Source organism: Olea europaea, chromosome 10 (assembly GCF_002742605.1).
Source record: "Olea europaea var. sylvestris chromosome 10, O_europaea_v1, whole genome shotgun sequence".
In the NCBI taxonomy this organism is placed as follows: domain Eukaryota; kingdom Viridiplantae; phylum Streptophyta; class Magnoliopsida; order Lamiales; family Oleaceae; genus Olea; species Olea europaea.
Genome location: NC_036246.1, coordinates 22,637,783 through 22,650,582, shown reverse-complemented (window position 1 = coordinate 22,650,582; position 12,800 = coordinate 22,637,783). Strand labels below are relative to the sequence as shown.

The window sequence follows — 12,800 nt, the reverse complement described above, 5'->3', positions numbered from 1 at the left end:
AATTGGGAAAACCACAAAATCGTGATCGGTTCACCGATTAACAATTAAACTAGCCAATTTGGTGTGTTTTTAAGCGTTTTAGTCCAAAATCGCAACTAATTCACTTGTTTATGGTTAAATCGACCTATTTAGTGTGTTTTTAAGCGGTTTAATCATAAGCGATTAACTAGGCGTGATTAACCCAGTTTTGAGCCCGATTCTCGATTTTACCAATTGGACCAATCAGGTCAGGCTGGTTTTGATAACAGTGCTAAAGACAACCTTATAGTAGCTAAGCCACATAGAATCATGTGGGCTCCTGGGGCATAACACAGTGGTGCAAAGGACAAGAGTGAGGTAGTCTCAGCCTTGCTGACAGTCGCAGTGTGAGGGTTCGATTCCTGATATATGAAATTAGACTCTTTGTAGGCACCGATGTACGGATAAGTTCTTGTTCCTTGACCTGTTGGGACACATCTCGCGATTTACCTCCCTCACGATACTTCAGGAGCGGGGCAGTAGGGACCCTCAAGATTGTGGTTCAACCTTTTTCACATAGAATCATGTGGTGTCAGTGGCTCCAAGATATTATTTATTTATTTTTCAAAATTTTAATTTTAATTTTTGTATGCACAATATATTTGACAGTATTTATAATAATATAATTATACGATATTTTTAAAGTATAAAAATACATAAACAACAATTTTATAAATGTCTCGAAACATTTTTATTGTCGTTATGTTATCTCAACAATGTTGTGCAATTTTGCACCCGATTATCTTCCATTAAATCAAAATTATTTTTTTCTCAAAATCACACAATATGATATTTTGCTTGTAAACTCAATCTTTTCTTGTTTTTTTTAACTACATTGCTCTTTAACTACATTGTCAAAAAAATACAATTCGAAAATTCATTTTCTTCGGAAAAACTCTTTCTAATGGAAGACAGGCGGAGGCTTTAAGATGTACGAGCTCTTTTATTGATTTCTGGTTTCACCACCTATCATTATTAATGTACCACCGTTGTCATTTTTCTCCACACTAACAATTGATGCTTAAAAAAAAAAAAAAAGTACGAAAAATTCTTTTTTGTAATGTTTAAATCCCTAAACAAATTATGATGCCTCTTTACATGATGAACATAATAACAAAGATTTAACGGGTCAATATTAGTTATGATGTGAAAAACGATAATATTACACAGTTGTAGAACTTCTACATTGGACTTCTCGTATGAAAAATAATAATAATAATAATAACATATTTTAACTGAATGACTACATTGAAACCAAGAACAAGTTTCAACGGTCAATTTGAGATAAGCACTACAAAGTTGAGTGAGCAACACTCTTTTTGCCCAAACTTTACATATATTTTCTCAATTGTAATACGCCTTCACAGGGTTTCTTTAAAATTGCTTCCAAGGATAGGGAAGGGAAAATGAAAACGAAACATAGCTATTGAATAAGAGAAAAAATGAAGGCCTCCTAAGAAGAAACTAAGCATTTTTAAACAAAATCCAACTGATAACTGATTTCGTGCTCTAATCTTCGACAACATATCTGTTTCTCCGAGCACCAAAAGCAAGTCTCTGTAACACGGATAAAAGAAATGATTAGATCTCAAAATCAAATCAAAACTCAATTAAAGTTGTTTTGTATCTTCCTTAACTGAGAATATCTGCGAGTAGGCTTTTAATCCTGTAAGGAAACGAATGTAAGTAGCTTTTGCCGATCCATTACTGGGGATGGATCTAATATTTGGAACAAGGTATTCAGCAACCTGTGCACATCATCAAATAGAACATCACTATAGAAAGATACCGCAGAGTGATATATTCATAACATTTCCACATTATTTCACTGAGTGTTTATAAACGTCATCTATGACTTTCAGATTATAGATAATTCATTGATTGGATGATCTGGTAACATTAGACACACCACTTCTGCTGGTTCAGCCAACACATTGATGAAAAACTTGGCCTGTAAATAATAAGCAGAAGTTGTATCATTGTCATGATTAACATAAAATAGTGTGGACAAATATTTGAAACACGTAGCACCTGCTTTGTGTTAGCACCAGACATGAGAAGATCAGTTGTAACCATCCCTGGCTGCACGGCACAAATAACAGGATTATGAAAACGATGGAGTGTAAAATAACACAGCAAACACACATACCCCTATGGCATTTATTTTTTATAATGGCAAGATGTATAGTACTTTATATATCATCCGCATCCATTAAAATCTAAAACATAATTAATGTATTATTAGTCCTTGCATTCAGTCCATGCTCACCCCCTACCTCTCCCATAACGAAACAAGAAAGTAAAAGGAACAAACTGCTTGACATGCCGGAAATCAATAAATTGCTTAGTTTAGTGTTCGTAAAAGAATCAATAATGGAAACAAGTAAATGTGATGTAATTCTAATTGAATATTGCAACAAAGAAATATATAGATAAAAAATTTTTGACTCTCGTCACAATAATTCTTGAACTGGAAATAAAGTTTATTTATTTCATGGTTTTGATTAAAGTCAAATAACCATGGCTAGAAAGTTGAAAAGTAGGCTGCTAAAAAGATGAATGAAGCACACATACCGAAAGATTATGTACCATAACATTTTTGACATCCTGCATCATCAATTCTGCCTGTAGAGAACAAAGACGAAATTTATCTATTGCACATGACTATATTTGCTAAACACAGATCACAAATCGCAGAAACATAAGCAGACCCAAATGCACAGAATGAAGATCGAAGAGATTACACTGTCCAAAACAAGTAGAAACAACAAAAAATCTTTTGCAGAAATCCATAAAATAGCAAAGAAAATGGAAGTTTGATTTGATAAAGAAAAGGTCAAAAAAGATGTAGGAAAGTCAAATTATGTTTTACACTTAACAGTTACATGCATTAAATGATCATAATTCGAAGGTTTTCCTCGAGCCAGAGGGGAGTGCATTATTTTCCAGACGACTTTTGGAGTTAAACTTTAACAGTGGCGAAGAGATACTTTTGAAACCTAGCAAGGTGCCTTCATATCTGCCATTGACATTCAGTTCTCAATTCTCGGCACACAAGGCACAATGGTTGTGCACCCAGTGAGAAGCTCAGGAAATTGCTGCCTGCTGAAGACTTGGGTTACTTGCACATGCCCAAGAAGCTGCTCAGATTTTAAAGCATAATGGATGTTTGCATTTTTATTTTTTTTTCCCTTTTTTTGATAAAATAAAATTGTACCCCATAAATTTTTCTTGCATTTTTCCTAATATACCACTACATTAAATAGTGGTTTAAGTCTGATTAGTTTATATTTGTTGTTAACAAGGTACATTAGATAGGGGAATATTAGAAAACTAAAAAATATATATAATTTCAGTAAGAAAAGTGGCATGTAATTTAGGACAAATGAAAAAGAAAATCAAGTCTGTCTTTATGGGATTGAGGGAGTATAATTAATCTTGTAAAGATATACTAGCAATAAGTCGTGTGACATGACTAGGCAGTTTGTAATTATCATTGTTAACTTAAGATGCGTCAGGAGAAGTGGAAAACATCCATTCTATATGGAAAAAATCTCCATTGGACTATATCAAGTGATTATTATGTCATAGGCACAAAACTAAAACACCGAAACCAGGAATTGCGAGTAAAATACGCACTGCATTCTAGCACTATCATGAACCCCTCCCCCCGGTGTGCAGCAATGAAATGATTTTCAAAATGACACATAGGCATATGTTTCTTAACAAATTACTGCATTGCCAGTAGTGCTTAGGCACAAATATTGCATGTCCAGAAGTGTAACTTAAATTCCACTAGAAATGGTTGAAACCTATGAAGATAGGGATCTTCATGAAAAATTCACCACGTGCCTGTAATGATTTCGTCAAATGCACCACACTGCGTTTAGTTGCTCCATAAGCAGCAAATCTGAAAAAGAGAAGAAAAATAATCATTAAGAAAGATTGGACATGGAATTGGAATTGATAAAATGAGGAAAAAATTTTGTAAGTAATCTAGCATACGAATTTAACTACATGATCTATAATAATAGTGATGGTGATGATGTAGACAACAAAAATATTATAAAGAACAAACTAAGAAAAAGGAAAAACTATATATATAAAGAATAGTCTCTCTCTCTCTCTCTCTCTCTCTCTCTCGTGTGTGTGCACGTGCGTGTGTGTGTATAAAGAATAAAGAAACTAGAGCATTCATTTCTCAATACAGCCTGTACATTGTGCACATTGAAAATTTGCATAATAATGCATACTTTGTTAAAGAAGTGGAGGGCGAGAAAAAGAAATTACGAACGAGAAAATATCAACCAGTAATGCATCAAAATAATAAAGAAATAAAAGTTATGGTAGTTTCTTTTCAATTCAGTCAGCAATAATATAATCTTAATGTACTTTTAGTTCAGAAACTGACTCGGAAATGTACCAATTTGACAATAAACAAGAAAGGAATAAGAAAAGAAACTAGGGTAAGAAAAATCAATTTATTCATATTTTCAAGGGTGCACATTACAAAGAATAAGCCCTCTATATATAGAGCAACTAATCTAAAATTAATAGAATCTATAATAAACTAGAACTTTACCCACACATTAAAACTAACCTAATCTAATTTAAATAAATATAATGTAATTTAAATTAAAATCTATTTTAAAATCCTATCTAACTGCAATTTCTATCTCCATCCAAAACTTTAACATTAAAAGAAATGAGCATATTAAAAAACAGTATGACACCTTATGCACAGAAACATGTCCAGAATGTGATTCCCTGAAGATCATAGTAGTTACAAGCAAAATGGAAACAAATTAACACAAAATCCACACCTCGGGGTTGGTCTTCCATCTGAACCGGCTCCATCAATGTTAAATATATGACCTCCTCGAGGCTGGTTTAGCATCATCTTTATTGCCTAAAACAGTAATGCATAAGCAAAGGCCATCATTCTATGATACCTCTGTAGAAGTAGAAATCCTATTTACCTCTCGACAGCATATCATCAATCCAAGGGTATTTGTAGAGACAACTTCACTGCACAGAGGATGGCATCTAAGTATTACATAAAACATTCACCAATAAAAAGTGCACAAGCACAAGAGCTCACACTAGATCTTCATCTGATGCTTCTGCCAGTGGTTTGTAACTATATGCATTTGATCCTGCATTATTTATCTGCATCATTCTGAAGATGGTGTAAGAAAAAAGGAAAATTGGAACATAGACACAACTAATGGCTTTGAACTTGAGAGGAAAAGTGTAAGGTGTCAAAAATATGGTCCATCCATTAGATAGTTGACATTTATGGAAACGTGTTGCGTCAGATGATTGAACTGATGTGATAATCAATATAGGAGTAATTTGTTGTGTCCTTCCAATAATGGTAATTGTATCAATCATTAAGATGAAACTACATTCCATATGGAGTAGCATGCTCTTGCTTTTTCAGATTCTAATGGAAAGATTTCATCAATAGCTTATTCCAGAAGTAGTAGCATAATCTAGGTATACAAATTAATAACATCTTTTCCTAGTCATAAACTTCATATTAACCACAAGAAAATAACTTGCTAAATTTCAACCTCAAATAAACCTTCTCAATATTGTAATAACATTGTAGGTGTCACTGTGCAAACAACGTCTAGTCTACGCCTTGTCAGTTAAAGCAAGAAATAATTAAATGATATGTCGAAATAAACTAAACTAAGTTTCTAATGGTAAGATTCAGAAATTTAGAGCTGGAACTCGTTATCACAAGTCATTCAATTCTATAAACCAACAAGGAAGATAGTACATGTGATGGTACCAATACGCAGTCATCATATTAGTCAAGAAGACCATTTTGTTATAGTTAAAGAGAGAAATGCACATCATTATCACGATGGGATACTATATACATATATGTGTGTGTGAAAGAGAGAGAGAGAGAGTAAAGAGATGGAATTCCAAAGATGAGAATTTGTGTATTAAGTACCCATATATCAATGTATTTAAGCTTTTCCTGTGCAAAAGCAACTAATTTCTTGACATCGTCCCCATTTCTAACATCACACTTCTTTCCCTGCATGAGGAATTTCAGCATTAGCAAAAGTACGATATACATACAAACATATGCTGCTACATATATGCACACTGTGTTGCGGGAATGTGTCTGCACTTGTTTGCAGAAAATATCTTGTTAGAAATAATATCAAGCCTGCAGAATGAGATCAATCGGTGACAAAGAACAACTGTGGTTACAGTTGTTGTCTTACTAATTTACCATCAGCATATATTAGATGAATTGGATGGGATATATGTGCTGATCCAAGTACAAAAGTTTAAAAAAAAAAAGGAAGAGTCAGAAAACCAAATGTACGACATAATAAAGTTGTGAAGGAGGTACCCACACATGCAGCTTCCCTGATTCTGATTGCAATCTTTCAAGAGCAGATTGCACTCGTTCATCTGCAAGTACATTAAGCACGTTGAATATTTAAAGATTGCTTTCCTGTTAATTACAATTCAAAAAGAGGTTCCCCAAATTCAAACAGGTTCAATAGTTTCTTAGAAGTGTGCAGTAGTTGCAAGAAACTAGATATCTAGAAAAAATCATAAATTGCGAGGAATGTATCTTGAGCCAATAAAGGTAGATCAATGGATAAAAGAGTTGCGCTCAACTACTTTCTTCAATTTCCTGTTTAAGAGTATCAGTTCAAAAACTTACTATTAATGGTACCCTTGACAATAAGGATGAAGCATACACTGCTCCTTTAGATATACTACTTTAGGCAGCTAAATTAGCCTCATTTCCACCGAAAAACTTCACATGAGAAAGAGCTATCAAGAAATTCTATAAAGTGCATTCTCAATTCTTGGTGTCAAATAAATTAGTATCATAATAAAAGAGCCAGAGATGCCACTGAGTCATTGTTTGGTTTTAGGAAAGTCTTTGTTAAGCTTAAATTATGTTTTCAAACTCTATGTCAAAGTCAAGAAAGGTTGTATATTTCCAAGATTAAATTTAATATTCATTAAGTGGTTGTAGTCTAGATGTTATTGTTTACTTTAACAGAGTTTGTGTTACTGGGGAGAGGGGCATAATATTTATCTTCAAGAAAATTTTCAGAATTTATCACATCCACTGCTTCCAGTTAAGAGGTTTGTCCTCCAGAATTTTCCTCGAAGAAATATGGATGCAGACAGTGTTTTTGTCTGCATCAGATCTCAAATCTAAATTAAAAGACAATACATTGAGAGAAAAACAAAAACCAGAGCATGCAACACATTTTTCAATTTAATTTCATAATAATCATATAAAATGTATAGCTTAATCATATGCAGGTGACTACAAATAACGGACAATCTGAGCACTCTTCAAAATGAATCTTAATGCCCTGGTTATCAATTTATCATTTGTGCATGCCTAAATTAATATGTCAATCTATAATCATGTTGGCATGCTCACTTAAAAATATTACTGCTCTGATTATCAAATTTGATCTACTTGTACGATTTATTACTTATCACTCACCAAGGGGATCTTAGTGCTTTGAATAAATATCACTTATCTATTTATTTGACTTGTTAAAGATTAATAATATAAATGTGGAGGAGATTCGAAACTTATTAAACCTTTACTCTAATTTTCTAAGTGCTTTCCTTAAAGAAAAATTCATGTTTCCATACTCAAGATTAATACCACTAGACAAACAAAATTGTTTTCCAAGTTTTCTATCAAATTGGAATAACCAAGGGGATCTTAGTGCTTTGAATAAATATCACTTATCTATTTATTTGACTTGTTAAAGATTAATAATATAAATGTGGAGGAGATTCGAAACTTATTAAACCTTTACTCTAATTTTCTAAGTGCTTTCCTTACAGAAAAATTCATGTTTCCATACTCAAGATTAATACCACTAGACAAACAAAATTGTTTTCCAAGTTTTCTATCAAATTGGAATAACTAATTCTCCTCATATTAGAAAATTTGAATAAATTAACTTAAGATACATATAATGTTGCCAATAACATATATTTTTATGCAGAATATATAATGCCTACCTGATCTCGAGCATATGATGACATTGTCATTAGCTTTTAAAAACTCTTTTGCAAGTGCATACCCTATTCCTGTAATAAGAAAATGAAGTCGATAAATTCTCATCAAAAGTCGATAAAATTTTGGGGAGAAATGATAAGAATATATAATAAATACACAAGCAGATCTATCTGAAAGGAGGGACAATTACCAATATTTATTGCAGTTTGGTTCCATAGTTTCCCTAATTATTAGTGAAATTACTCAAAAATAATAGTCCCTATCCAGAGCAATTCTTAGCTGTTGCATATTGGGGACAACAAGAAGCAATTACTCTTCTAGGTTGTCATTTATATCTGGTTCTTGAATAAAAGTACCAATAAACTAACCTTATATATAAACATAACATATAGAAAGAATCGCAATGAATACTACATGTGTTCAAGGTGAGCCCACCGTGCTGTTCATTGCTCATATACTAATATTACAACATTAGTTATTAAAAAAAAAATAATTCGACAAAAAAAAAAGTTAACAGGGAGTGAAAATCATAACTGAGAGCAAGTTTTGTAATTTATTGTACACGAATAAAGAGAGAAAAAATAATAAAAATCTGACCTTTAGTAGAGCCAGTGATCAGAACATTATATGGTGGAACCATTGGCTCTGGGGCTTGGGCCACCGAAGAAGAAGAAGCCTTGGTCGAAACCAAGGAATTTTGTAAGTTCAATTTATGTTTCATTGGCTTACGATTTCCCGCGAAATTAAGAGTCAAAAAACTGCATTTGGCGAAAATTTGATACGTGGGCTGGCGGTGAAATGGGGCAATAGGCGTATAGGCAGTTGTAGTTACGATAATTGCCATTTTTGTGTGTATCCGTTGCAGGGTAAAGAAGAAGAAGCACTGTGTAAACGGTTGGCTCCTATGGCTGTGTGGCCTATAGAACAATTCGCGGATTGGGCATCGGGGGATTGATTTAAAAGCCTTGGTCAAACTAAATATTTGTCCAAGAAAATCAAGAACTAAGACCTTTAATTGAAATGTTTAAAGTTATTAAATATAGAAAATAAAATTTGTAAAAGATTAAAATATTCTTGTACGTAAAATGATGTTATTGTCCTAATTTTCATTTCAATTTTCTTTCAACCCTAATATCCTTTCCTCCTTTATGAACGACTCAACCATGGTAGGTGCCTTCACGCTAATTTTCTTATGATCATCTTCTTCTATACGCAATATAATCACAAAATCTACATTTTCATTCCCTTGAACATTCATTTGGTTGAAGTGAATAATAAAGTCTTGCTATATTTTTATTTGACATTTGGAGAAAAAGAGAAGGTATGATAAATTTTCAATATTTGAGTTACTTTTTTTTCCCATTGTTTTGAATCATCTCTTCATGTTGTTGTATATGTGTTTGTGGTGTTCATTTGTCAATAATGATTTTGAAAATATTTTATGATTAGATTGGAGCTTTAAATGGGTTATTTTCCAATTTTATTCTTATTACCCCTTATTTGTATTTCTTAGTATTAATTGAAGTGAAATGTAAAGCGGTGAAGGATGATTGACTATTATTCTCATTGTTTTCACGTAAAACATACATTTGATTTTTTCAGTACAGAACGACATACATATTGTTTTATGAAATCGTGAATGACATAAATATCGTTTTCTAAAATCCATGACAACGTACATATCGTTATCAATACCATATGATGTTTAAAATTTATATGTTGAATTACAGGTTATGGTAGGATTGTCAATGGGTCGAGCTGAGCCGGCTCGGCCCATGAAAGTACGAGCTCGGCTCGGGCTTGCCACGAATCGAGTCGAGCTCGGCTCGTCCAAAAATGGCCGAGCCGTGACCGGCTCGCGAGCAGATATCGTTTTCCCCCTTTTTTTTTTAAACAAATAGGTAAATTGGAAAATAAAAAAGTAATTTTAATTTTTAAATCGTGAATTATATATAAAAAACTAGGTAAAAAATTTAAATCCTCCTCCTTTATACCTGCACTAAAAGTAGATTTCGAAGTAACAGTGCTAACAGGAAGTGTCAGCAGATCTTTTGCAATCGCAAATATAACTGGCCAACGTCGTTCATACCTTCGCCAGAATTCAATTACTTCGTCTGAACTTTTTTTAATTGTTTTATCTGTTGGCATATTCTGGTTGAAATAATCAATTAATTCAGCAGGCAATGCATTATGGTTTGAGCCCGTAGATGTTTGATGAGAATGAGATACCGATGACGACGACGACATGGTAGTGGCAGTGGTAGTAGATGAACACATTGCAGATGAATTAAATCTATACGAATTAATGCCTTGAAATAAATTAAATATTTCCGCATTTTCTTCTTCAATTTCAGCGGAATGAGTAGGTGCAGATGGTACCCGACTAATATTGGTACCCATTCAGTTCGCATATAATTCATACCCATTTGGTTCGCATATAATTCATACATTTCATATAATATTTGCTCTAAATTTCTATATGTGATAGATGTATCAAATGTTAAGGCGTTTGAAATTTAATCAATTATATATTTAGTTCCCGATAAATTATATCGGGGTCCATCACGCATGCTAAAGGAAATAATATAGGCAAATCTTCTCAATATTTTCTAAATTTTAATTCCGTAGCAATTATAATTTCACTAAAATCAGGGTCATTTCTGTAATTATGAAATGTTCTTGCAATTATATAAAGACGTTCAAGCATCATACAGCTGGTGGGATAGTAAACGCCCGATAAAATTTTAGTGGTTTCATAAAAAGATGTCAAAAAATTTTTAACTTTCAAAGCTAAATGTCAATCACGTTCAGTCAACATACCCTCGTCATCACTTCTAACATGTCTATTATTATAAAAGTCAGTTATTAAATATTCAAAACCTTCACATGACTTTAATAACAAGTAGAGTTCCACCTATGACCTACGTCGCTAATAAATGTTTTAGTATTTTGCACTCCTATTTCGGCACAATAATCTTAAAATGCTTGTTTCCTCTTGGGGAGATTGTGATATATATTAGTGCGTTCCTAATATTTTGAAATTCATCATTTATATATTTTAAACCATTTTGGACAATTAAATTTAAAATATGACATACACAACGAATATGAAACAAATACCCACCAAAATCAGGTTGTAGTACCCTATGCAATTTTTCGGCAACTACTTTATTAACATTAGCATTAAATATATTATTAGCGTTATGAGGAAACTCAATAATTCTAAAAGCAATATTTTTTTTATACATGCACCAAAGTGGGTCTATATAATGTGCAGTTGCAGCTATATATGCTCTTTTATTAATCCCTTCTCATATATCCGAAGTTAAAGATACGACACCCCCATATTTTTGCAAATCCATAATTAATTGTTGTTTTGTCGAAGTAAAATATTGTATTGTATCGGAAAGAAGATTGTTTCGACTTACCTCAACGTACATTGGCTGCAGATATTCTTTCACATACGAGACGTAGTGTTGGTTGTCAATTAATGCCAAAGAAAACTCAGCACCAGCAACAAGTTTCACCATTCCGATTCGAGCTTTCTCCTCCGAATACACCCATATGGATAGGGGTGCAGCAGAACCATTGGCATTTGGACTCCCAAATTGCAATTGTGTTTGACAGCTTGAAATAAGTCTGTGTTTGGCCGCACATACTTTGTAATGATGGTTGAGATGAATGGTACCAATTCCTCTTTGTCATGCCAATCTTTGTTGGCAGTATTTACATACTGTTTTGGATTCTTGGACTCCATTGACGACTTTTCCCGTTGAAAACAAGTTTAAAATGATCCCAACATTTTGCTTGTTTTTTTCCCTTTCGCTTTCCCCTCGTATCAGGAATGTTTAATTCAACCTCTTCTTCCTGATCGTGTTCCACTTCGGGAACGTCAACATCATCCAAATTAATTAGATAATTTGGATTGTCGCTTACATGATGATGAGGATCCAAATCTGGAATATCTTCAGCTAGGGGTACGTCATTTAGATCTTCAAATTGATTTTGAAATTGACCTTGCGATGTATAGGCGATTCGTTTCCTCCCACACCGAACAAGTTTTCGATAAATGTACGTGGATTCATTTGTTTAATTGTAATAAGTAATAACTAGTAGAAAAATAATTGTATAAATGTAGTGAGAAATGAAAATTGGATGAAATTTCAATAAATATTGTGAGAAATGAGAATTGGATATTGTATAAATTGTATATAAAAATTGTACAACTATCAACATAATATAAGAGAGTTGAGAGAAAGATAACTGAGAGTTGAGAGTGAATTGTAGAAAATTTTGTGGCTAAATCCACTATTTATAGAAGAAGCAAAAAAAAATTTAAGGACCAAAACGGTTACTGAAAAAATTCAGTGACTGTTAACGGTAAAAAAAAATTAATTCAGGGACTGAAACGGTCACTGACAAAAGTCAGTAACCATTACATAAAGTGACCGTTTCGGTCACTTTAAAAAACAAGCCCACGAGCCCGGCTCGTGGCTCGCTGCAAGCTACTCGTTTTTTGTGCTAGTCGAGTGGGCTCGGCTCGCCCACCGAACCGGCCTGGCCCACGAGCTCCGTTTTCGCGAGCCGACGAGCCCCTCAGCCCATTTGCCACCCCTACGTATGGAAATGGAAGTTTTCTGAAAATGGCAAAGGAAAAACAATACCTACTCTTATTGTAAAAACAATTTCTTACATGGAACTATATGATAAAGGCATTGAATATCGATACGAGTCTACACAAAAT

General features: G+C 33.3%; 1 protein-coding gene across 1 annotated transcript; it reads right to left on the bottom strand.

Annotated features, from left to right (window-relative positions):
- Positions 1-1,225: 1,225 nt before the first annotated feature.
- LOC111401522 (chlorophyll(ide) b reductase NOL, chloroplastic) lies at positions 1,226-9,008 on the bottom strand. The gene is made up of 13 exons (XM_023029294.1): positions 8,654-9,008; positions 8,059-8,127; positions 6,398-6,459; positions 5,987-6,073; positions 5,120-5,187; positions 4,998-5,046; positions 4,842-4,927; positions 3,871-3,928; positions 2,593-2,643; positions 2,050-2,100; positions 1,928-1,969; positions 1,656-1,766; positions 1,226-1,575 (listed from the first exon to the last, which is right to left on the bottom strand). The coding sequence occupies exons 1-13, from the start codon at positions 8,898-8,900 to the stop codon at positions 1,528-1,530; spliced, it is 1,029 nt and encodes a 342-aa protein (XP_022885062.1). The 5' UTR covers positions 8,901-9,008; the 3' UTR covers positions 1,226-1,527.
- Positions 9,009-12,800: the final 3,792 nt, after the last annotated feature.